The sequence below is a fragment of the Chenopodium quinoa genome, unplaced genomic scaffold (assembly GCF_001683475.1).
Source record: "Chenopodium quinoa cultivar QQ74 unplaced genomic scaffold, ASM168347v1, whole genome shotgun sequence".
NCBI lineage: Eukaryota > Viridiplantae > Streptophyta > Magnoliopsida > Caryophyllales > Amaranthaceae > Chenopodium > Chenopodium quinoa.
This window is the reverse complement of record NW_018743021.1, coordinates 1,551,758-1,578,664: the sequence shown is the minus strand read 5'-3', so window position 1 is coordinate 1,578,664 and position 26,907 is coordinate 1,551,758. Positions and strand designations below refer to the sequence as shown.

General features: G+C 35.8%; 4 protein-coding genes across 6 annotated transcripts; 1 reads left to right on the top strand and 3 right to left on the bottom strand.

Annotated features, from left to right (window-relative positions):
- Positions 1 to 2,192: 2,192 nt before the first annotated feature.
- On the bottom strand, positions 2,193 to 7,466 carry LOC110730213. 2 transcript variants are annotated; one of them, XM_021909996.1, is made up of 7 exons: positions 7,013 to 7,466; positions 6,768 to 6,900; positions 4,887 to 4,960; positions 4,686 to 4,764; positions 4,485 to 4,594; positions 2,958 to 3,022; positions 2,193 to 2,542 (listed from the first exon to the last, which is right to left on the bottom strand). In XM_021909996.1, exons 1-7 carry the CDS (start codon positions 7,124 to 7,126, stop codon positions 2,449 to 2,451), a joined length of 669 nt encoding a protein of 222 aa, XP_021765688.1. In that variant the 5' UTR covers positions 7,127 to 7,466; the 3' UTR covers positions 2,193 to 2,448. The 2 variants fall into 2 exon arrangements, with proteins under 2 accessions (XP_021765688.1, XP_021765687.1); XM_021909995.1 differs by having other exon boundaries at positions 4,887 to 4,975; positions 7,013 to 7,464.
- Positions 7,467 to 15,477: 8,011 nt separating this feature from the next.
- LOC110730212 (glycine cleavage system H protein, mitochondrial) lies at positions 15,478 to 17,031 on the top strand. The gene is made up of 4 exons (XM_021909993.1): positions 15,478 to 15,717; positions 16,044 to 16,132; positions 16,301 to 16,471; positions 16,792 to 17,031. Exons 1-4 carry the CDS (start codon positions 15,609 to 15,611, stop codon positions 16,915 to 16,917), a joined length of 495 nt encoding a protein of 164 aa, XP_021765685.1. The 5' UTR covers positions 15,478 to 15,608; the 3' UTR covers positions 16,918 to 17,031.
- A 189-nt stretch (positions 17,032 to 17,220) lies between these two features.
- LOC110730210 (sister chromatid cohesion 1 protein 2-like) lies at positions 17,221 to 20,454 on the bottom strand. The gene is made up of 9 exons (XM_021909990.1): positions 20,362 to 20,454; positions 19,947 to 20,249; positions 19,643 to 19,754; positions 19,264 to 19,400; positions 18,858 to 19,183; positions 18,052 to 18,097; positions 17,857 to 17,881; positions 17,641 to 17,770; positions 17,221 to 17,474 (listed from the first exon to the last, which is right to left on the bottom strand). Coding segments are annotated over exons 1-9 (1,185 nt in total). The 5' UTR covers positions 20,363 to 20,454; the 3' UTR covers positions 17,221 to 17,369.
- LOC110730211 (sister chromatid cohesion 1 protein 2-like) lies at positions 20,397 to 25,184 on the bottom strand. Of its 2 annotated transcripts, none has more exons than XM_021909991.1 (4): positions 24,776 to 25,184; positions 21,675 to 21,936; positions 21,411 to 21,570; positions 20,397 to 20,520 (listed from the first exon to the last, which is right to left on the bottom strand). In XM_021909991.1, the coding sequence occupies exons 1-4, from the start codon at positions 25,017 to 25,019 to the stop codon at positions 20,413 to 20,415; spliced, it is 774 nt and encodes a 257-aa protein (XP_021765683.1). In that variant the 5' UTR covers positions 25,020 to 25,184; the 3' UTR covers positions 20,397 to 20,412. The 2 variants fall into 2 exon arrangements, with proteins under 2 accessions (XP_021765683.1, XP_021765684.1); XM_021909992.1 differs by lacking the exon at positions 20,397 to 20,520 and having other exon boundaries at positions 20,528 to 21,454; positions 21,533 to 21,570.
- Positions 25,185 to 26,907: the final 1,723 nt, after the last annotated feature.

The window sequence follows — 26,907 nt, the reverse complement described above, 5'->3', positions numbered from 1 at the left end:
TAACAAAAATCCATGTCAAGTAATGTTTTTTATTTTTTTATTATTTTTTTTTTGAAAAAACCATTAGCCAAGCAATATTATGTGTAATTAATACTAGGTTATTCTTAAATATTTTTTTAGCTTCTTATATGTAATTAAGGGATGTATATAACATTTATTATTTTTAACAAAGTACGTGTTTTTTTAGGTGGGTAAAAATGCAATTCATATGACAATTAGACAAATTTCAAATACTCCGTACTCCTTTATATGTTTGTCAACTCGTATGAACTATTATAATTTAGGAAAATGCTACATATAAGCATTAAAAACACTTTTGAAAATTGTTTAAATTTAGAATATCACGACAAAAACACACTAAATTATACTAATCTACGCGTGTTTTTGTCATGAATTCCTAATTTTAAACATCAAAATTTTGTCTTAACTTTTATACACTTTAAGCTTAATTTCTGAAAATAAAGTGAATAAAATTAGGCTTAAATCATTTTACTACGTATATAATTCTCATTCAATTGTGTTTGTTGGAGGGGTGTTCAAAAATTGGCCCAAACTAAAAAAATAGACCGATAAAATAAATTAGACCAATTTTTTTGTTTAAAATTATGAATAAAATTGAAAACTCTATAGTGCTATATTTCAAATTCAACATGCTAAAATATTTTTAATATTATGAGGTATTTAATGCTGGACAATCAAAATGTGTCACCTCCCTTCTTTTTTCTCTCTTCTCCGTGTCTTTTTCAAAACCCTCAAATTTTTTTTTAAAAATTGTTCTAGAGGCTATTCCCCAACATTTGGTTGATGGTGAAGTCCTTAATTTCTTGTTTTTCTACTAATCTTTTTATTTTATGCTCATAATAATTCTTCATTCTCGTATTAGGGATTTAAGAATTTCAACCTATCTACTTGTATATCGAGTTTTATTTGTCTCACTATGAGAGTTTAGGGGTACTTTTTAAAAATTTTGTGGGGAAATTGATTTTTTGATGAGCATTTGAGCAATGTAGCGACTTAGGTCAATTCTATACTTGCAAACAACTGAATCAAATTTTGTTAAATTTCAAAACTAAAATAGATTGAAATACACTCTATTGCAAGGCTGTATCAAACAGTGATGTGAAAAGGTATCAATGTCAATTTTATCCACTATGATCATGATTTGACCTAAGAAGACATTATTTGATCTTATTAAGCTAGAACAATTTCTTTACCTCTAAGGCTCTAACTCGCTAAGGCCCTCTACCCCTCGTTGGTACGAGTAGCTTTTAAGGTTTAGTACAAGAAATTTTTAACTTTATAAAATAACTATTACCTCCGTTATATATTATTTGCAACGATTTGGCAGTAGAGAGGAAAAATGTCTAATCGTTGATAATAATATATAACGGAGGTAGTAAAAGAAAAGGAATCTGATTAATAACAGTATACTGCTATAATTTGATACGTCCTTCCAAATAAAAATGAAAATGTAGTAATAATGTCGAATCTGAATAGCAGAGTAATATAAATTGTTTTTTCATTACAGGAATAGTTGACTGTTCTCTGCACGTGTCGAATGACTTGTATCATTATATTTGGACCTATCTTAATTTTTTTTGGGTGTAATGATCCTATCTTAAGAAAATTCATTATTATGTCTATATTTACAATTTTGGGTCAACTACTATAGTACTACTGAATTCTGACGGTTTGTGTTTTTAATGTAAATCTCTATCTTACAGTATATTCCAACATAAATTTCCTCACGAGTCATGGCCTTTTTTTTTTTTTTAATTTTATTTAAATTGATTTAGGACTGCACTTTGACTATTCTAAGTTACAGTTACTTCCTTAAATTCCTTAAACCAAATACTCCCTTTGTCCCTAAATAATACGGGATATTCCGTATGTATGACATGCTAATTTCTATATCAAGTAAACCAAACGTTAACACTTTCCTGTATTATTTGATAATGATATTGTTTTGCTAACAATTTCACACAATATACTGTTGGTATGGTTAAATACTTAAATAGTAGATAATTAAATAATCAAGGGTAAATGTATTTTTTTCTTAAACTTACAAGTGACCCCTAATTCCTGATTTGCCAGCTTGAATACACATGTAATACTCAGAAAATTCTAGGCGCATTATTATTATAACCATATAACAATAGTAATAGTGACAATTAAGAAAACTAGAACAACTGTAGTGAGAAAATTTACAGTAGCTTTTATATCATCAAAACTGTATGAACAACATTGAACACACATGGGATCATAGTTTCAGCATTTACATGAAATGTCTTCAAGCATTCAGTTGCCGCTGCGGTTTGTTTTGGAGGGGACTCTGGGAAATTAGTGCTTACAGATGAGAAGAACCTATTCTATGAAAAAATTGTACTTGCATAGTTCCTTAAGGTATCTGGCAGAATCATACACAAGAGCGCATTTGTACCATCACTTTTATAGCTGACCTGTTCGTAGGTCTCTGTCCAAGCGGTCAGCATTAAGAGTTCCCGGAAGTTCCCTAAAGTCCTCGTTGAAGATTGAATATGCACTGTATGTAAGCATAGAGAGACATTAGGATGCCAATAAAGTACAAAAACAACCAATTAGCAAAGTATATTGCCCTACCAAAGGAGGGAGAGATTCTACAAGCCTGAAAGAACACCACTGCCTATGAATTCCCACAAATTAGAGCTACGAAGGGTTCAAGTTCATTTATGGACAGAGGCGGCGAAAATATAGAAGGGCACATCCGACGACGGACTCACAAACAGACATATGATGTATGGGATACAATCTAAATCATTCTTTTATACACCAATCCTTAACAAATCAACTAAATTAAGGTGCATACTGTATCATGGAAAAAAAAAAAAAAAAAAAGAGCATGGCTTGAATTTGGTAAGACTAGTAATATTGGCAGACAACTTAAGAAATATGACAGCAATGCCTCAGTCAGTTCCTACCTGAGTTCACCTGACTGACGATGTCCAAGATTCCAAAAGATTATAAAAAATCCTGTTCCGAGTATCTGGACAAATGAAAAATTTTATTTGTTAGAGTCAGTAACACGCATTGAGATGTATAAAAAAGGGATTCAAATTGGTTCAATATCAACTGTAGACAAGATTTTCTTGCACAGATAGCAAAAGGTAAAAAGAAAAAGGAAAGAAAAAAAAGTAACAATGAACACATGTAGCAACAACAATTCTCAACAATATTTACAAATGTTACATCTCATCCTAACAATAACCACACATAGTAGCAGCACTTTAGAACCCTTTTACTATCTCCCTTGATGGCTAATAGGTCAATCAAATTCTAAACCAACACGTCAACTGAACCATATAGCTGTGCATGAATCTCATATATGAATAACCTTCCCAACCTTAATAGCCCAAGTCTTCCCTCAATGTAAAGATTCTAAACTACTCTTGTTCACTGTCATATTATTGTTCATTTTATTCTTGATTCTCTTTAAAACTCCCTTAATTTTTCTTGAATGCTTTCGTTTGCTCACTTTACTCGTCATTTTCAAATGATTAATTTGTTATGCCCTTTTCTTTATACCGTACGATTTCTTATGATGATTCATGTTAGCCAACCCTAAATTATTTTGGGACTAAGGCTTTGTTGTTGTTAGTCTCAGATTCACCTGCAGGATCAGGCCAATCTGAGTAAGTAAATTAAATTTCTGCACGAAATAAAAGATCCCCCCCCCCCCCCCCCGCGGCCCAATAAAATAAAATAATAATAATAATAAAAGTAAAATTCCTAGGAGTTCTATTACTTAGATCTTGCAATCATAATTCAAGCGGCTTATCTGGGACTCTGTTTTCACCATCTAAATCAGAATCTAATTGATCTATGTATTTTCTTTGCAATAGTGTTATATGCTTCAGGCTCTAAAATATCTTTCACATTAAACATGATAGACTAATAAATAAAACCTTGGAACCTCAATTAGATGCATCCAAGTAATGGCTGGCATGAGCCAAAATCAGTTGTATAATATCTGAAAAGTTACAAAGGTAAAGAAATATTCCTACAAAGGTAAAGAAATATTCCTTCTGTTGCATGCCTCCAAACATGTGAACATTAAGAAAATGGAAACCCCATCAGTCAATAGATGAATTTATCCTTTTGCTAACCAAGGCATATTGTCCTTATATTATCCATAATCTAAATAGTAGCAAACATTAGTGAGGTTGGAAACAACAGAAGACATTCCTTGATCTCAATCTAGCAGATAGTGAAAGCCTAACGAAAGTGACAACAGGATAGATTCTGTTGAAACTAAACAGTTAAAAGAAAAGTATACTAACTGAACTCATTCTGACTGCACCCCTGACCGATTGCAACCAAGCAACAGGAAAACTGCGACCAATGTCACATTGCACATGCACCCCATGGAATGCGACAATATATACAAGATTACACAAACATCAGGGGGGTTTATATACAATCATATAATGGTGATATAATTAACTTACATATAAAGGTCCCAGATCCCATCGGTGTGCAACTGGAGCCATGATAAACCATAGGATGATTAAGGCCCAAGCCTTTATGCTGAGAGAGAAAATTGCAATCAAGATGATATCTACAGAAAAAAAAAAAAAAAAAAAATAGAGGTAAGAATTAGCACAAATTTAAGGTATAATACAGAAACAACTTAGATAATAGATACTCACCAGGAAGCTTCAACTTATCATGTAAAATACGAAAGAGCCTCCGTTTCCATCGACTTGTTGACTCTGGGAGCTGGAACTTCTACATTCCATTAAGGAAAAAGAAACGAAGGCAGGGGATGAAAGTGAGAAGCCATCTTACAAAAACCGAAGGAGTAAAGTTAAAAAATAATTTTTTTAAAAAAAAAAACAAAAAATTCCAACCAGATCTTCTTCATCCTCATCATCATCGTCATATCCAGCTCTAATATGCTTTGGTGGTGCCTTCGGTCTGACGGCTACAATCAAGCAATCTGAAACATAATGCACAACACTTAAGATTGATATTTAAAGTACATAAACCGTCAAAAGACAAGGAGACAACAAAGTCTTTGCCCACACCTTAAAGACAAAAATGCTAGAATCATTATCCTGTATAGCCACACAGTCACAATACTCACAAGCAGCACCTTCTAGAATGTCAAAAGTAACAAATCTTGACAATTGTTAGCATAAGATAGATATCTTGGTAATTTAATAGTATATGTGGGAAGGGTAAAGGGTGGAGAACAGGAGAAGTATACAGTGGTGTGGGCTAGAGGGTGGTAAAGTATACAGTGGTGCGTGGGCACTATATTCATCTTTATCTGGTTACTGTGTAGAATCTAGATAACAATAATCAATTTGGTACTGATCAACTTCCATTAATCAAATGAGTAAATATAAGGATCTCTTTTGCAAATCATACAGTATGGACTTAGGAGATATGCATTAGGTAAAAAAAAAAAAACCATAAAAGATGGAAGGTACATAATCCACAACCCATATAAAACAGATCATCTGACAGCTTCAGCTAAAAGCTGGGTCTATATACTGTCTCCAACTTGATTTTGAGGGAAAGCAAGCTCATATAAATCAATTGAGCTTCATAAGCTTAGCAGTAATGCGACATGTATACCAAAGCTATTGCCTTTGGTGCAATCTGAAAAAGAGGTGAAAAAGAATACACAGAGCCAGCTTCCAAGTAAAAGAAAAACAAAATCAACGAAGTATAAATCTTCCAAGTAAATGTTTTACTCATTTTATTCATCCACTAGGAGGGGAAAAAAGTCAATGAATAAGAATTGAAAAAAAGACTACGCACACTAAGACTAATCACATGAATCACATCTCATAGAAAGCCTCGTACTTCCAAAAGAAAATATCAAACTCAATACCAAGTTTTCAGTTTTTCTAATGAATCTTACTATGTCATAACATATTACGGTATTACCCACAACAGCTGCAAATCTCATCTTCACTATGAGAACAATTCAGAAAATCCACTGTAGAACCACTCATGTTATGCAAAACTCCCATTACATCCAATCTAGACAATTTATTGAAAACCTTAAGCCGTCAAACATGACTATTCCTAGAGCTCCTTGACAAGAAAGCTGAAAAATTGTAAGTAAGAAAATCATTGCCTCAATTTCCCTTCTGACTTCTGAGGTTTTTGAAAATTTAAGTGTTCATAACAAGCACTTTTTTTCCCCCAAGTTGCTTCTAAATTAAGATTCAATAAGAGGTATAACCTAAAGTGACAGCTCCACGACATGAAAACAATTAATTTTGGCAACTAAAGTCCAGGGCATCAAGTATCTTTCTATCATTCTTCCTTCCTCGAGAAAGTGTACTTGTTCTGCTTGGCCAATCCCATATAGCTCTAGGTTCATTCAGGAATCATAAATTTACTCTCTAGGTTCATTCAGGAATTATAAATTTACTCATCATATATGTACTTCATTAGCCCCAAATCCCAATTAGCAATCCCAATAAGCTAAGGCAACACTACAAATGCCGTCTAAACTTCCATTACATATGCAACACACATTAGATTTTAAATTAACCAGTTCTATATGCAAATGCCAATTCACCATACTCCATTGTATCATCACCAAAACGTGTATATACAACCGGCCTCGTTGAGAAGTTTTAAGTGGATTTAATGCCTCTTTCCTTAAATTTCATCAAATTAGGACAATAACAGTTAATTTTACCTACAGATACAGTGCCAATTGAACTAGTTTTCAAAGAAAACCTAAAATGCGCAGAATAAGATCATACCACCATCAGCAAGCCGAATAAAAACATCATCTCCATCATCGGAATCATGCAATGCATTCCCTCGAAAAATTAGCTTCAAACTTTCAATTTGCAAATTCTTATTTTCAGCAACTAGTTTCCTCAAATCACGAGCCTAGGGTTTATGATCAATTACATAAAAATTCAAAAGAAAATGCACAAATCATCTACAAAATTCACGCAAATAAAAAATCATACCGAAAAATTACAAGAATAATCAAGATTACCTTAATATGAGGAGGAAGTTTAAGGCGAGAAGGGCGAGTAGGACCGATTGTTTTGAGAAGGATTTCAACAAGAGTAGGATCACTGCTACTTTCATTCATTTTAATTTCACTCATGTTCTTGATTTCTGGTTGATTTTAGGGTTTTAAGTTGATTGAAGTTTGTAAGAAATTATTTGCTCAAACTCAATCAAATTAAAACTCAAACTTAAGTACCCAGAAAAAGAAAATTGTGCCTGCATTTGATGAAGATTTACCTTAGGAAAACTTTTTTTTTTTTTTTTGGAGAATAAAATTGACAGCGTATATACTTCTTGTATTCGACTTTTTGGGCTATTGGGTTTGGGCCTATTGGACTCGAGTGCCTCACGGTCCAAAGGTATTAATGGTTGTCCTAATTGATTTATATCTATTCTACAACTAAAGATTTAGTACAGTATTCTGTAGTCTGTAGTTCTGTATAACTTTATCAACAGGTTTATATTATGTTCACTTTATTTTCACTAATATTTTTTAATAAAAAAATAAAAGAAAAATTAAACTGATAAAATTTGATAAAAAAATAGCAGTCACCTAACTTCAATTTATTAGACTACAAAAGTTCTAATGAATTCATATTTGATAAATCAAAGCACAATTTTTTTTTTAATTAAAGCACATTATATAACCTAATAATAAGGTCATACGAGTTGTTAAGGGTTACCACATTTATTTTCAACTAACAATAATGAATACAAAAATAATCTTTGTCATATATCTCAATAGATGAAGCCCGTGCGATGCACGGATCGATCTATTTTTTTTTTTTTAAAAATTATTCATATTTATATGTAATTACATTTGTTATTTTATTAATTGTATGTAATATATCATTTTCTCTGTATTTGTTTTAATGTATTATATAAAATTTCTAATCTCAAAAGATAATATTTCGTATTTAATTAATATAACCATTAAAATCTCATTGGTCATTTATTCTTATGTGGCACTTGAATTATTTATTGGATATAACTATAATTTATAATCTTACGTGGCATAATCCAATTGTAGCGTTTAAAAAATATTAATCCTGTGTGGCGCTCTAATAATTTTTTAAAAATAAAAATCCTACGTGGCGCTCTAAAATCTCGGGAAAAACTCCCCTTTATATATATATATATTAGATTTATAAAAACGAAGTATTAAAGTTATACCATTGTACAAGTATAATGTTGTCATCATGTTATATATAATACACTAAAAGGATTTTTTACGAAAGTAAGCCTTATTAGTAAACTATTTACCAATCTAGACGCGTGGCCAAACTATTTACGAAACTGAGCTTCTGACATAAAACGTTGTCTCGGTCAGCGTTTTACCTTTGGTTATTATTTTTTTTTATAAAATTTCGTATTATGTGAAATACAAATTTAAAAAAAAAATTGGAAATACAGTAAAACGCTGACTCAATCAGCGTTTTACTTGTATACATAACAGAGAAAAACGCTGACTGAGTCAGCGTTTTACACCTAAGCATAAAACGCTGCCTCAGTCAGCGTTTTATCTGCTGGCTGAAGGCAGCAACAGCAGGCCCCCAACAGCAGCCAGTGCAGCCCCCTTCCACATCCACCAACACCACCACCACCCTCCTCCTCCACATCCACCACCACCATCACCCTCCTCCTCCACATCCACCACCACCACCACCACCCTCCTCCTCCACATCCACCACCACCATCACCCTCCTCCACATCCACCACCCTCCTCCTCCACATCCACCACCACCACCACCCTCCTCCTCCACATCCACCACCACCACCACCCTCCTCCTCCACATCCACCACCACCATCACCCTCCTCCTCCACATCCTCCAACACCTCCACCACCCTCCTCCTCCACATCCATCACCTCCACCACCCATCCTCCTCCACATCCACCACCTCCACATCCACAATTTATTTTGAACGAAATGAGTCAAACGTGGACAAATAAGGAATTTGAAATTCAAACAAGACATAAATTCATTCAAATAATTATTAAAATAATAATGTAATGTAAGTGTTATGTACAACAAACTAGAGAAGGTCATTACAACAAATAAATCAGATAATTCTATCCTATTCTGACTCATCAATTTGGTGTAACGGCTCTCTATCCTGTATGTCCACTCTCGGCCTTTGACGACGGCTGTAGTGACGGACCGTGGTAAATGGGTTCGGGCATACTGGCGGAGTCAGCTGGCTAGAAGATGGGTCATCAGGATGACGTAGGGGCACGGAACTGCGAATGTCGTACTCCTCTGCGCCCGTGAATGACGAAGGATCACCCCCACAGCTACTCTGGCCAGCCTCGAACTGTGAGTGACTAGAGTGGCCGCCATGATCGTCCCGGGGGTGGACGAGATAGGCGTGACCATATCTCTGCAAGGTAGCCATGCCCATATCTCGCACCTGCTCGACCTGTGCTCTGGGCGGCTCAGGTATGCCTGGAAGGACGTCCGACAGTGCGTCAACCATCGCCGTCATATCCAACGCCTGCAGTAATTAAGGATGAGTTAGTTTAATGATATAAAAATTTAAAATTGATAAAGATAAGTTAATCAAATACACATACATATCCCCTGATCACGTCAAAGGATGGATGATAATGTGCGGATGGCGGTGTGTAGCTGGGGTTGATGAAACGCCGTGTAATCCGCATGTACCACTCCATGTATGGATCGTATGGATCCATAACGCCGTGGATGGGGTCACCAGTGACGACGAACTCCAACCGTCGATGCCACAAGTCAATGTACTGGGCATGCTCCGTCCGCCAGTTCCTGTCGCTCTTTCCCCGACGGTCAATGCGGTGCAGCCGGGCACTAGTGTCACACTGCTGGGGGACAGTCTGTCGTAGTCCAAACTGTCGCATGACTCGATCTGGTAGGTGACCCTCGACGACCTCAAAACAGATCAGGGGGACCCTAGAAAGCCACTGCGCCTGATGATCTAGCAGATGTGGAGGCATGGCAGCAACTAAATTAGCTTCATACGGGTCCAATGTCATCTGCGATAACACATAAAAAGTAACATAATAAACAGGTTAGTGCATATTAAATATGTTAAGAGTATACATAATAAATAACAATTTCATAAACAAATTAAAGATTTCACCTGATCCTCGGTCAGTCGATCAAGGGTGTCTCGGTAGTACGGCAGGCCCCTCGCCGCATGCGCATATGTCAGATTGGGGACCGCCCATCTGCAAGCGTACGCCTCGTCAGCAGAAGGCCGTGGTGGAGGAATGTACCGCTCATACTGCTGGTCCTGATCCTACTGCCCCTGACGATGTATAGCAGGCCTACCTGGCCTGCCTACATGGATGTGCTCCCAAGACCAATACTGGACATCAAACACACAAAACTAGGTTAATTGTAAACTAAGTAAGAACTTTCCGAATTAAATTTTTAACAGATAGGTAGGTTACCTGAAGCAAAAATAACGGTCTGCTGATCTCACGAGAACCCCAGCAGGATGCTCTACACAGATGGCGATACAACATCGCCAGACAAGCACTGCCCCAGCTGTAGCCACGAATATGCTCCCAGTCGTGGTCTACCAGCTGCAGGTAAATGATCTGTAAATGGCTGCCACTCTTGCCACCGAACAACACACCCGAGATGAGCAGAAAAAGGTACGCTCGAGCATGTCTCGCAATAGTGGCCTCATCAGCACCATCAGGCAACGCACGAAAACTGTCGCGTATCCAGCCGGTCCTCAATCCGCCGCCCCTGATATCGTCCGGTCCTGGCTGAACCCCGAGAACCTGAGCTACATAACCGGGGGGATCGGCCAACGCAGATCCAGACACCGGACTCCCATGAATGGGAAGCCGTGTGAGTATCGCCACGTCTCGCAACGTCACGGTCGCCTCCCCAACAGGTAGATGGAAGGAGTGCGTCTCCTGCCTCCATCTCTCCACAAGCGCAGTAACAAGCGCTGTGTCGACCTCTCTGAACGCCATCCGATGTATACCCATGAAGCCAGCGTACTCCACGAAAGGCAGAATACGGGGATCGATAACCCAATCGCCAAGGAACGCAACAGTGTAGTGCCTGCATGTCAGTATGCCCGCCGGATCAACCGACTGACTCCAAATGTCAACGCTACGATGTGTGTCATGTAGTGTAAGGACAGAAGGGTCGGTGGGTCCGGGTGTCCTTTCTCGGGTGTCCATGGTATCTGTTCATAAACAGTTATAATCCAACAATTATAAAGTAAAAATTACATATAAGCGATAACAAAATACAGAATTTCAAATCTCATACTTCAATCTAAAAATCCAACTGTTACAATCATTTGAAATGTAGAAATACAATCACCGTACTATTCTACTACATCACTCTAGATAACAGAAAAAATAAAAAATTAGTGCCCGGTCGATCTAGAGGGACACGATCTCTTGTTGTGACCCTGCTGGTGACAGAGGCTGCATTTGCTCGCGGGACGGTTGGTCTCATCCATTTCATTGCGTATGCATCTTGACTTAGGGCGACCTTGTCCTCGTACCATGCTGTTGTCGGGAATGAGTTTAGGCCCTCCATTCTCTCTCCATGTCGTCTCATAAGGGATAGGCCAGAATTGGGGAGCGTATGTGTTTACGTAGGCCTCTGATTGCAGTACCCGGTCCACCCATGGCCGCTCTGATATCGAATACTTCACACAAACTGCTAGAACATGAGAACATGGGAGGTGGAAGATCCGTGGTTTATTGCATGTGCACGTTCTTTACTGAAAGTTAACAGTATGTCTATGGCCTCCTTTTCTACCAATTCTATCTCCCCTCTTTGTTTCAACTTGATATATATGCAGTCGACGGTTATACGCTTCCACTTTGTGATATCTAGCCTTTGCAATGTTTTTCTCCATAATGGATGTGACTTTGGGGGAGTATGCAAGTCCCTGTTCAGATCTAGTCTTAGATAATTCCCTTCTATCAGTGAAATGCTTATTGACTCTGTGGAATGTTAATTCCACAAGGGACATGATAGGTAGAAATCGAGCACCCTTCAACACATTGTTAAATGTTTCTGAGAAGTTCGTAGTACATATCCCATATCTGCGACCAGCATCGTGAAACAAAGACCACATAGGCAAGGGCACTTGGACAATATACTGTATGGCCTTGGTACACGCCTGACCGATCAAACTCATATCAGCTACCAGTTTTCTTTCCTGCCTTTGGTACGCAGCAGCCTTGAACATATCTCTCATGTCATTTCTTCGCACGTGAGTCTTCAAGTTAGAAGCCAAGTGCCGAACACAAAACCTGTGATAGGCTCGCGGCTCGGTGAATCCAACGTTAGGGTCATTCATTGCTGCAATGATCCCAGCATGTCGATCAGATATAACACAGAGGCCATCCCGTTGAGTGACATGAACCCGAATGCAGCCCAGAAACTAAGACCAGCTGGAAATGTTTTCCCCTTCAACTAACGCAAATGCAAGCGGAAATACTTGGAAGTTTGCATCCACACCTGTAGCAACCAACAATGTTCCTTTAAATTTCCCGTACAAATGCGTCCCATCGATACAGATGACAGACATACAATGTTTAAAACCTTCAACACAAGGGCCGAAGGCCCAAAATACTCGTTCAAACACTTCCATGTTGCTGTAATAAACATCGTCTACCAGAGCTTTGTGTTTCCATACAACAACGGTTCCCGGGTTTGACTGTTTGAGTGCTTCCATGAAGTGCGGAAGTCGGCCATAAGAACTCTCCCAATCTCCAAATACTTCAGCTATGGCTTTCTCCCTAGCATACCATGCTCTTCGATAAGTAACGTCGAACTGAAAATGCTTGGATATGAGTTCCTGTATAAATTCAACTTTCAAGCATGGATCTTTCTGCACAAAAGACTTCACAAAATCGGAAATTAAGGATGAATCCAAGTGTGCATGATCTGTAGATAACACTTCAGTGACACAGGTGTCCCGGTGCGGGCCTTTGTATGTGACTATGGTAAAGGTATCTGAGTGCTCACTTTTTTTGGTGCCTCGTAGCGACCAACCACAATTCTTCTTGCACCGCATATGAAGGACCTTCTCATTCGAGGTCACTGTGGTGTAGAATTGGTTCCTTTGTATAGAATACTTCTTCACCATTTCCTGAAGCAGTTTCTTAGATTCAAAGAACATACCCTTCTCAAACTCCCCCCCCGATCACAAATGTTGTATGACTACCTGATTCGGCCCAATATTGATCAACCTCATAATTCTCATTTACTTGACTTAACCAAGGAATAGGAGTTCTAACCATGGCCTCCCCACCTTCCATGTCTGTAGAATCAACATCCATGTTATCCAGAATTGGTTCCTCCTCTTCGCTCTTAGCCTCATCATTTGTTTCCCGGAGCGCATCATACAGAGACAACTCGTTATTCACCATATGTTGTAGATTTTCAAGATGATTCACCAATGGTTGAGACGGTGATGTATGATCATCATGCTGCGTAGGTGAATAACTTTGGAGTTGCATGGGAGAAGATATAACTGTGTTCGATGTCGAAGGCCCAGATTGGCCAAACATTGTCGTAGATGTTCCACCATATACAGGTGAAGCTATATGTGAACTCAACGGCATCTGGAACCGATCGTCATGAAGCAGTCTGCTGACGGACCCCATCCCATATTCAGTTGATGGAATGTCTTGTGAGGGCATTCGGAAGGACTCTGTGTAACCGGAAAAATAGGTAGCTTGTTGATCTGGTCGAGTACTTTGTTGCGTACACGTAGACACTATTTCTACATATATCTCATGTGGATAACCCCTCATTAAAACAGCGCTCCTCAAAGCTTTCAAATGTCTATCGTTAGAACAAGGTAACACTTGAACCGCATTATTAGTCTCAAACCTCATTTGAATGTTAAGTTGTACATTCATTCGGTTTAAGCCAATAATGCTATGAACCTCGTTCATCAGATCGTTGAAAGTCATGTCTGGTCCAAGTGGTAATGGTTCCATATTTTCACCACTATACTGGACATTCGGTCCATCAGACACAAATTCACCCCCCCCCATCGGCATAACAAAGCTGCGTTTTGTGCAGCCATATTCTATACAACAACCAAAAACACATCTTAATTGCATGCAATCTCCACCAATTCGCACAATAACAACCAAGAAATTCACACTACAAACATAATTAACCATCATTGTTCCAATTCACATAACAACCAAAACAAAGTACACAACGAACATATTCACACTAACAACCAACGTATTCTGCATAACATAATTTTCGTAATTAAACGACAATGTAGGCTATTTTATCAAATTAAAACAACAATTTCATCAACAATATCAACAATTTCATCAACATTTTCAACATTTTACCAAACATTTCCACAATTTCATCATAAACTTTCTTACTAAACTAACATCAATTTAGGGCTTTTATACTAAACTATTATCAAATTACAACAAACTAACTTAGAATTATCAACATAATTATCAATTTACATCAAACTAACTTAGAATAATCAACAACATTATCAAATTAAAACAATGTACTATATAATTATCAAACTAACCTAGGTTTTAAAATTTTAAAAACAAATAAGTGAGAAGTACCAAAAATGTGATTATAAAGAAGAGGAGAGGCGCGGCGGCAGCAAGCAGTAGGCGGCGGCGACGGTGGCAGGCAGCAGGCGGCGGCGGAAGCGGCAGCGACGGCGACGGCAGAGCTTTGAGGAAGAGTGAGCTTGAGTTTTTAGTTTTGAGGAAGAGTGAATGCGTTGCGTCTGCCTGGAAGAATATACCAGGCAAAACTGCTGACTGAGGCAGCGTGTTTCTAGTATTAATGAAACGCTGCCTCAGTCAGCGTTTTAAGGCCTGTTACAGCCTAACACAAAAGCGTTTTTGTGTATTTCAGTTTTTTTATTTTTTATTTTGTATTTCACAAAATACATAATTCAAAACAAATTAAATAAATAAAAATGAGGAAAAACGCTGATCGAGGCAACGTTTTACCTCAGAAGCTCAGTTTCGTAAATAGTTTGGCCACGCGTCTATAGTCGTAAATAGTTTACTAATAAGGCTTAGTTTCGTAAAAAATCCACACTAAAAAAAGCATATCCGGCCAAGTAATGAAAATTTCGTTCACTAGCAGCCCTCCATCTACTCCTAATTATCTGAAATGTAAATATTGAACTAAATAACCGTGAGGATAGAGCTATGATCAAACTCTTTCTTTTCATAAGTTAATAATAATAATAATAATTATAATAATAATAAAAAGTAAAGAAGATTTCGGTGAAGAAAACAAAGTTTTGCCGTTGTATATTCAGTGGTAATGTGGTACTTGATATCCTTTCTGACTTTTGAATAGTGGGAAAAAAAGCACAAATATAAACTGACATTGAAAAAGATCTTTATAATTTTTGAAAATAGAAAAAAAAGGAGGGACAAAGAACGAGTGAGTGAGGATGAGGCATTCCTCCTTTCATTATCCACCATTCAAAAATGATAAAAGACGGTGAAATAGAGCCTTAGCTTTTCCACCACCTTTTTTTCTTCTCAAAAACATAACACCCAAAAACAAAAACAGAGAATTAGCCCTGTTACTAATCAAAAATGGCGTTGAGAATGTGGGCTTCTTCTACTGCTAACACCCTTGGTCTCTCTTGTGCTTCTAAAGCTCTTCCTTTTCCTGCATTTTCTCTTTCTAGATGCTTTTCCACTGGTATTACATTTTAATTGTTGTCATTCTTTTCTTACTCTTGATTTATGTTTGTACAAACTCGCCGAGGTTGTCGTTATTGTTATTGTTATTATAAATCATTGGTGATAGAGTATAAAACATATTCCCGGGCCTCAACTATCATCTTAAGCTTTTGGTTGAGTTGGTCCACTAACAATCGGCATAAGAGAAATGTTAAAGGAGTATCTCAACTAAAAGCTTAAGCTAATGGTTGAGGTTCAGGATTATGTTTTATACTCTATCAACAACTAAAATGTTTAATGTGGAATATTAGTCGGTAATTATTGTACTGTAAAATGGTTTTGCAGTTTTGGATGGATTGAAGTATGCATCATCACATGAATGGGTGAAACATGAAGGTTCAGTGGCCACCATTGGCGTTACTGATCATGCTCAGGTTCATTATTTTAATTTTTATAGATAGATAGATTACTTGCTAAAAATTAGCAAAGAAAACAAATGTATGTATATATGTAATGCATGATTAGTATTACCAACTCTGGGTTTATATAAGAATTAAAAATTTTGTGGTGGGGGTGTCCATATATACTATATATATGGTCAGCACCATCTTGGGGATGTGGTGTTTGCAGAGCTACCAGAAGGAGGAGCTGATGTAACTGCCGGAAAGGCGTTTGCATCGGTGGAGAGTGTGAAAGCAACCAGTGATGTTAATTCTCCCATTTCTGGTGAAATTGTTGAAGTTAACTCCAAGGTTTTAGAGACTCCTGGTCTGGTAAGTCTTTCCCTTCATGTTGTGTAACATGTTTATATTACTCAACTTGAAGTTGAAATGGCAGAGGAATTGTTTGTTCCGATTTGTGTTGTTTTTATGTTAGTTCGTGTATGGTCATATTAGGGTACATTAATAGTTTAGAATGTTGTAAAGTTCAATCAATTATAAGGAAAAAAACTGAGTTATAAAGTTTAGGACAACTCGAATCTGGTTCAAGTAATCAGATATCAGATCAGCTGCAGACCTATTATTTACCACATGCAGTTATCATGAATGTTGCTCCATTGTGTAGTTATTTATAAGATGGTTTGATGTTGCAGATTAACTCGAGTCCATATGAGGATGGATGGATGATCAAAGTGAAGCCAAGTAACCCAGCAGAGTTGGAAAGCCTGATGGATTCTAAGGAGTACACAAAATTCTGCGAGGAAGAAGACGCTCATTAACACTTCACACTGAACAATAAATTAAAATCATGTTTCACGTTTGTTTGAGCTGTGTTTGATGTTAAATTTGCAAATCTTTATGTATAATTAGAGTGCTAATTTTGCTCTCCGTGATTTCACAGATTACTTAACATAAGCTTTTCAAAGCAATATACCAGAACAAACTGGTAGTAGAAAACCAGTAGATCAGAACACTTTTCGTTTCAGAATAAATCAATTCTGCATATGCATGATCAGTAAATAAAAATAAGGCTAATTTAAATTTCTAAATATTTACATAACCTAATAAAACCTAATAATTAATTTTTTTTTTTTTTAAAAGGAAAAGTATACTCTAAATGGGTGAGTTTGTTGCAGGCAGCAACAAAGAAACTAGTTCACTAATCTACTGTAGTTCCTGCAAAACTGGCATATTTACCACTTCTATAGTTCTATTAGGCACACTATTGTCATTAGCACTTCTTCAGAGCTTCTTCAAGTTTAGGAGTTTCCTGCAAAAGCACATCTCCGAAAGCTCTCTCTTGCACTACATTTAAGAGTCCACCAGTTTTCAACGCCTGAAATATCAAAAATCACCATACAAGGTCATGAAATTAGCAAATCTTAATACATAGTAATATATACACAGAGGAATAAAATTGCACAGAAGCTGAATTGTGTAACAAATTTTACATGGGCTCTCATCAATTTTTTCCCCAAAACTACTGCCTTTTTAGTACTCACCAGTATTTCGAAAAAAAGCAATGCATTTTCCCTCTTGGTTTTATGTTTAACAATGGGTAGCAGTGTAATGCCTTGTACACCTTCCTGCTTCTTTCTTTGGATTACTCGACGCAGGTATCTCGCCACAGTTCTGAAATAAATTTAAAACAAAAAACGTTAAGAAATTTTCATAAAAATAAGGAATTGATACAAATATTAATCTCCATTTGTTATTACCTGGTTCTAGCAGACAATTCTCCATCTGCAAGCACAAAACAAAAGCTTTAGTTATTGTAAACAGAAACTAAGACATGAAAAAGAAGATTAAATATTTAACTTTTGGGACTACAACATTGTTATCGCTGTTGCTGTGAAAATTAAATTATACGTAATATAACCAATACTAGCATGTAAAGTAGGAAATGAGCTTACTCTTGTTCCTATGGAGTTCTTGACTATCTCCTTCATTTTCATTCATCTACATACATAATTCACAAAAGAAGAGTCAGCAGCAAATCGCCATTAGTACAGAGCAGCAGAGATAATGAGAACATATCAAATCAAAGAAATAACAGCCATAATGAGATAAGCCAGGTTCACGCGTTCCATGATTGATGTACTTACGGACAAACCACGACCTTAGAGGCAGCCCAGGAATGAATCAAGATAAAAAAATAAATACATGAAACAATGAATATACTAGAAGTCATCTTAGCTTCTTGTGAAATCAAAATTCCTCTGCCAACTAAGGTTCATTTGCCTCTTCTCCAGACATACCTAGATGTCTTATACAACATACTTCAATTCCTAGCACTATTCCTGTTTATTTGACAGTTTGACTCCTAAATCGTTTAACAAGTTTCCGACTTTCAGTTACCCAGGGTTAAAGGTTAGATGTTATGGAACAGCACAAATGGCCAATGTAATTAGCATCAAGGAGTAGGCTTAGAAATTAGCTTCAAAATGTTTACATGAACATTCACCCCTTTTGAGCAAACTAAGACACTTTGCAATCCTCAATCTTCATACCAGGTTTTCAATTAATATATTTTTTTTAGAAAACTACTTGTCCAATGACATCTTACTCATTAGCAATTCCTTGAAGAAATGACACATCCAATGAATAAATTAGCCTTTTAGATTTGTAAACTACTCTGCCCCACTCAGTTTATCAATAAACCATCTTGCTAGTCCAATAAAGTCAACAAAATTAACATAAATTGTGGTAAGAGGTCTACCTCAGCCACCAGACTAGGACCACAACTGTCTTCCGCTGCATCGTACACAGACATTTCCAACCTTCTATTCTCATACGAATGAGCACCTTCCCCATCTGAATCTGCACCCCTGAAGCTTCCAAATACCCTGGCAGAATTTGGACACTGAATTGGAGTTCCTGGAGCGATTGTTGATCGACTGTCAGTGGGGGCACTTGAAGTTGCAGCATCCTGCTGCTTTACTGGAGGTTGGGTAATTTCAATGGGTTCGACTGCATGACTTGTAGATGGTTCAGTTCTTGCTTTTGTTACTTCACGGCAGATGACTTCCAGCTCTAAAGCATCCCCTGTGAGTTATGGATTACTACTCTATCACAACACAAATGATAATTATAATACAAATGTGAGCATATTAAAATATACTTACAGGGTATCAAAGGCTCCAAAAAACTGTTTGGAAGGGCTGAAATATGATGAAGCCTCCACAAATCGATGACTGTATGAGGAGCTTTCCTTTTCTTACATACCAAGCCACTTGCGCCCTTAATGACCCGCTTCATTATCCTGCCAATTATCAGATCATTGCCAAATGTCTGAGTACATGAAAATTTCAAACTCTAGATGTCTTAATGTTTGCATATATCTTTAGTTGCCCATCATCAGTATAAGCCTTTAAAGAACAATGTTCCATAATCGAATAATCAAGACAGGAATTAATACATCAGGTTAAAGTCCCAGCCAAATCCCAAGCAATACCCAAAATTTATATTGTTTCCATAAAAATTATGTGGAAGCTGTTAACTTACTCATTATCCAACATTGTAATTTCATCATACACGCATTTTCTTTTGCAAGGTCGTTCAATCTTCTCCTTCTTAGCAGGAGTGGGCACGACCATAAACTCAGGAGTAGCAGTAACTGCATCAACCAAACACCTTAGTGATCTTAAATAAGTCAAACCCCCCACCCCCACCCCCTCCCCCCCCCCCCCCCAAAAAAAAAAAAAAAAAAAAAAAAAAAAAAAAAAACTGATAACAGAAGCTTCAAGCATAAGAAAATGAATGCAGTTCATAGGTAATGATCAAATAGATATTGTGATATTAAATGCACCTCCAGCATATGCAACTTCTGAATCACGGGTCTTCTCTGTGGAAGACGGCACTTCCTTCTCTTTTAATATAACGTGATCTTGATTCTCTATTAGATCTTTCTTTAGGGCATCCACATCCATATTATCAGTAGTTTGTGCTTGATATTCATTTATCATATTGAGAAGTTCAACATCCAATTCAAAGTCCACGCCCTCTTCTTCAGTAAATCTTAACTCTCGAAGCTTCTCCTTGCTTGTTTTAAAGTCCTTTAAGAGGTTTGGAGAGCTAGTACCATTAAATTCCATCCGATGAGGTGAAAACACTTTGAATCAAAAGCAAAGAATGTGTATTACACTCAAGAATTAACAGAGTAAAGCCCAACAAATCTAAATTTTAGAACATCAATGCCGCAAATTAGACTTCAGTTTTCATACTTATCAGGAGTATGAGTATGGCCAGATGTTTCTCGTGCAAAGGCTAATTTATCAGGTGTTTGAGTGAACGACCAAGTTTCCTGTTGCATAGTGACCCCTTGTGATTATCTGAGCATCACTCAGATCTTCCCAGAGAGTGGAACCCTCTTCAAATTGTAGCTGCAAAGTTGCATAACAATGACATTGTCACCCTCAAAAAGCCTTACAGAGCAAAATATGCTACAAAACCAAGAAGTTATAAGCCACATTGAGTGATTTTAAGTACAAAGATGCTCCAGTCACCCATAGCAAATAAAGGACAGCTATTCGCAAGAAAGTGGGAGTTGCAGGCATTACAGACAAATCAGGGAAAATTGCCTGTGTTGGTTCGGGCATGTAAGACGGAGACCCTAGGGTACACCGGGACGAAGAGTGGGTTCATGGATAGCTTCAACGAGGTAGAGGGAGACCGAAAATGACTTGGTTGGAAGAAGTCAGGAAGGATATGAAGCAAATGGATTTGCATGAGGACGAGGTATTTGATTGCGGGGGATGGAGGAGGAAGATTTTTGCACATGACTATACGGAATACTCACTTTTGGTTCATGTAGGCGATCCCACTTATGAGATTAAGACTTTGATTGGGTGATTTATAAATGATTTGGATGATCTCTAATTTAGGTAGGATGAATTAAGTAATACCGAATATCAGAAAGAGCACAGCAAACACCACAATTTTAGTTTGACTGACTACTTGTGGTTAATTAATACTTTTTACACATGAGATGAGTGCTGATTACATCTTTATATGTGATTCATCTTTCAACAATCCAAATGTTACCGATACATCAACTTGAGGGTTGAAAATATCCAAATATAATTTAGCTGTTTAGCCTTCAAAAGATTCCCAGCCTCTTAATATGACTATAACTTCAGTCATATTGACTACTCAGAAAATCTGATGGAAGCTGATAAAATTTTTCACTAAAAGAAAAATTCCTCTAAAAATAGATGTAAATGGATCTAGTAACTTCAGAATACTTACTTAAGGTACAAAAAAGAAAGATTACCTTATCTAAAGAGTATTGAGAAAAAACATCTTTCCCTGCACCAACTTTACAGAAAGAAAAAAAAAAAATTATAATACCAAGGAAAACTAAAAAATCAAATATCTTTGGGAGAACAATGGTACCTTTGATACTAATATCTTCATTTCGTGCAATATTGCACCTGTGTATTTAATCAATCAAATCATAATTTGTAGAAAGAATGAGTGAAAGAGAGCATAAACTTTTTTTTAAAATGAAAAATCTTAATCTGAATGTTATACTCACTTGCTTGCACAATCTGCAACCTCCAGTTGAAAAGTATCAAGTTCATACCGCTCCGGCAGGGTAATGGAAGGAGAAGATCGCACAATATCTCTAAAGGAAACTACCTTTTTGCCAACAGAGAATCTATTGATATAGGAAACAGTTTCGTGACAGTCATTAAATAAATATTCGACTTTCTTGGAATAGATTCTCACGACGCCAAGGAGAAGATAAGCCAAAATCCTGTATGTAACAGATGGCAATCCTTCTCGAAGAACTTTATCTGTCATAAATAAGACAATAAGAAACATAAGGCAAAACAAAGATGGTAAAAAATTTATCCACTACGTGTCATACCAAGAAGTGCATACAATAAAATGAGAGGACTTCTTGAAGTAGACTAAAGAAAATATCACCACGACCATACACAGAAGAGGTTTGTGACAATGATGCAAATCAACCAAAATTATAATGGATTGATTGATTGAATTCAACTCAAACTCCACAAATTAAGCTTGGGTCAAAGCAATAAAGGTTAAGTGCCTAGTAAGAAAATCCAATTTCACCCCTTTCCAGTCTCCATGAACCTCAATGTGGGATATATATTTGACGCTATATAGAAGCTGAGCATTTCACAATAAACACCCAAAAGCATAGCTGCTTGTAAATCAATCTCAAGGAAACATCATGCACGCAAATAACTTCAAAAGTAACCAAGCAGACAGCCCATAATTTGAACAAGATGGTGCTGCGTTCCAATCACTTAATATACTCTGAGAAAATGAATGGTGTAATATACAACAAATATGGCTATGTTCAGTTCAGCTAATTTAAGCATTTATTTGCTTAATACAGAGATGATTAGATTAAATAAATTCAAGTAAATCTTTGCATTTGCATTTACTTATTCCTAGATTTTATTTATTTATTTATTTTAAAACATATCGCTGAATATTTTTAATTATGTAATAAAAACTTACTTCCTCCATTTCATATTACATAACACATTTCATTTAGACATGTTTACCAATCCATACTTTCTAATGCAAATATCCTTGATTACATTATAAGCAAAAATTATAAAAATTTGATATGTAAAAAATAGATGTTGAAACGAATCTAACAAGATCCCACATGAGTATACTTTTTCTCAACATGAAATCACAAAACAAAGTCAAAGCAAGTTATATGAATAGTGTACAAAATCAAACAATGTCATCTAATTTGGAACGAAAGAAGTATGAAAATTTCATACTACTATATAAAGTTACAATTTAACATTAACATGAAGCTAATGACATCTCATTTGATGATTCTTAGGGTTGTCCCAATCATTACGGAGGCCTGTGCAATTAACCCTTAGATTCATCTTATCAATGTGTATTTATTACTCCTTGAAAAGTGTGTATTGCGTTAAAAAAAAGTATTTTATTACTCTTCAAAAACCGTGTATTGCGCCTTTATGCACCTTAATTGCCGTTTGAATTAAAAAAAGGTAAGTATGTTGTTAATGGAATTTGAACCTTCGCCTAACAATCACTGAACCTCAACAAGTCACTTCATATAATTAACTAATTATGCAACACATTTCTTACGCAGTATATTACAAGTAAGCCCCTTTCAATGTTTAGGACAGGTGGGTATTAAAGTTTAAGCAAATCCGAAAATTATACGAAGTATCAGATAAGAAGATTCCAAATCAGATTAGGTAAAAACAAATCAGTTGAACTGCAGATAGCCTATAAAGTCCACTTCAATCAAGATAATCTACCATAAAAATCTAGAAAAAAATTTGTCCTGTTAGTCCCGAATACCTTTACTATAGCTGTATGATCGCCATGGTATGGTTACAACAAAAACAACAAAACTATTCACCCATTTAAATGAAAATGAAGAAAGTGACTCTCACTTCATCAAAATGGTATAGCATAACAACAATTTCATCGGCCTCACCCTTAAGATGTGGCAAAAGGATGTTTAGTGTAAAAACAGTAGTACCTAAAAACTACTAGGAGCACTATCATGACCTTAACAGGCAATTTGGCCAGAAAACCATCCATTCACCAAATCACTGGGAAACCTAGATGAACAAGAATAAATAAATGACAGCTTAATGCCAATGGCAAGGTAATTAAGTTCAGCAGCAAGCAGATATTAGAGCCAACTTCGAATACAACTCAGCAAAGCTAATACAAGTAATTGAATTCATAACTCATAACACGGAGAGCAGATCAGCCAACATGATTATGTTCCTCACTCTTCATTTCATCCCAACAGTGTCTTTCATTCAAACATATACACTTAAACATAAATCAGCAAACACCAAAGCAATGGAAATCCTCAAAGGAAGGCAGGTTAAATTATAGAGATCTGACACAACGAAGTAAAGACAATGCTAACGGTAGATACCACACGAAGAAAGTGCTTCATTCTCAATTCAGTTTCAAAATCTGTATCACAGAACCTAAAAAATAAAAAAATAATAATAAATAAAAAAAAGACACTTCAACCTACTTAACAGGATCGTACACTAATCATTTTTTGAAACAGCATTAACTGGTAGAGTAAAAACATTTCTGATATAAAACCCACATGAAATTTTCGCCCAATTTAACCCTCAAATGAAGCAAAAGCAAGATTATTTCCCATTTCAACACTATTACGCATTAATTTCTCAAAAAATAACAAAGAGGGGATCTTTATTTGTTAAAATTATGAAATTTTAGCAAATTAAAAATCCTCACAAAAACCGCCAACAAAAATCTCACAAACAGATATAATCACCACAATGAATCAATTTTCAGGAAAATGACACCCAAATGAGCAACAATGAGAGAAAATTAAACATACCCAGATGACATTTTTCCCCCCCATTTCAACAATTTGACAAAAAATGACCAACAATTTAACATAAAAATAAATCAAAAAATTGGGCAAAAAAATGCTCACTAAATCTCTAAACTTTCAAAGTCAAACCCTAAAACAACATCACAAAAATGCAGAACACTTTACAATCAAACAAACACCATAAAATTCAAATCAATTTCCGACAAAACCAAAAACTTAACACAAAACAAAACCAATAAATCATAATAACAAATGAAAATAGAGAGAACACAAACCAACAGAAGAGATAATATCAGTGTCAGTAACTTGACGTTTTTTGAGGCGTTTGAAGAAATAGCCAGCAACCCAAATAGCACCCAATGGTCCTTTACTTGATAGAAGACACTGTGAGTAGAACATTGTTCTCTTTCTCTCTCCTCCTTCTTCTTCTTCGTCTTCTTCTTCTTCTGGGTTTTTTTCTGGGAAAATGGTGTTCTGATTTCTTACCAAAAATGGTAAAACTGGGTTTATAGCAGTCATCAGAAAAGAGAAAAAGAGAGGTTTTTCAAGTTTGGAAGAGGGAAGAAAGAAACGGTCGATTGGTGTACAAAGGAAGTCTTGCTCTAAAATGTTGCCACGAATAAATTATTGGTGTTACTCCTACTCGTGTTACTATACTATGGTCTTATAGAGTAACTTTTTTGAATTTCGAAGGATGCTATCAATTTGGATATTGATGAAAATGGTAAAACAAAGATTCATGGTCTATCCAATATCTTCAATATACTTGGTAAGTTGACTAATTGATACTCCGTATTTAATATGAAATCTTCATGATTTTAATACTCAGATGTGTAATTTGAATTTTAAATCCTAAATTGATTTAATAGTATATTATAACAATTGTGTTTTTGAAAATGAAAATATATTTTGATAAAGATTGCTAATACTCTATACAATTGGAGTTATTTTTGTAGGGAATTTCCCTCTTAAGCTCTTTTTAATTTTTTTTTTGTAAATATTGATTATTTTGTTTAGAAAATGTGTTATTCTATTTATCATTATTAAGTATTGTTTGTAAAATATAATTGAAGAGTATTTGTAAAATATAATTGTTAAGGCTATTATTTTAATTTAATTATTTTACACTTTCCCATTAGTTTCTAGTTCATCTAGGTTGAAAATCATGGAGTTGTATAATGGTAAACCCGTGTTTACAAAACTTGCAAATTTAATGGATTATGAAAAGTAAGTACAAATTCCATAACATGTTATTTAAAGTAATATTTTCATCTTTTATTGAATGCGTAGTTCTTTTTTTATTGTTATTAAAAGTACCAATCATTGTACATAATGATAAATTACGATAGAAAATATGTTCTACAAATGAATCTACTGTCATATAAATAATACTCAAATGTTTTTATTCTTGAACGGAGTTAAATCTTTGCAATCTACTGCTAAATAGGTACGGCCGTACAAAGTATATACCATACTCCGTATCTATAAATCACACAAGTATATTAAAATAAAATGGAAATTATACATGTTTGGATAGGAAAATGTAGTTTATATATATATATACCCGGTTTATCGTACATCCAGGTGTACCGTACACCCAAATATATTTTATTTATTTGATAATTATTTTACTGATTTTAAAATCTAAAATGAGCGGAAAAAAAAAAAAAACACCTTTATTGTACTTACCTCTATTACTCATTTACTCTATAATCTATATACACTAGGGTGTGTATAAAAGGTTCTCAAGAAAATGGGTTACCATTTTGAAATTTATACTCCGTATTAACTAAGCCTATCCCATTAAAGCTTAAATGCTATCACTAAATAAAGAATTTAGCCCATTGACAACTGGCCCAGCCCAATGACAACTATAATCATACAAAATACAAGATTAAGAACTTAAACTAACATACCCATTATTGCTCATTACCTTTGATTTTTTTTTTTTTGACAGAATTACCTTTGAATATATATTTAGTTCCTTATATACAAATCTTATATATGTAGGCAAGCAGCACAGCTGCACAAATATGAAGACATCACAATAAGTAGAGTGGGATTGTAAAAAAAAAAAATCATCACCTCTCAAAAAGGTTTTATCAATTTAACTCACAGGTTTATAGATTGTAATTTTTTTTTTTTTAATGTTCTGATAAGTTAGAGTATTATTTTAAAAGAAGATTATCCTAACTTCTTGTTTACCTTTCCATTAAAAAAAAAAAAATTACCTCACATATACGGGAGTAAGAAGGGAAGACAATCATGTAGCTTATCATTTGACTAAGCTAAGCCAGTTCCATTTGGGGTTGAGCATGCATTGGTTAACCATTGCTAGCTTATTACTCTTAAAAATAAATCAATTATCTTAAGTGATGTCTTCATTGCTTAACCTTTGATCATTATT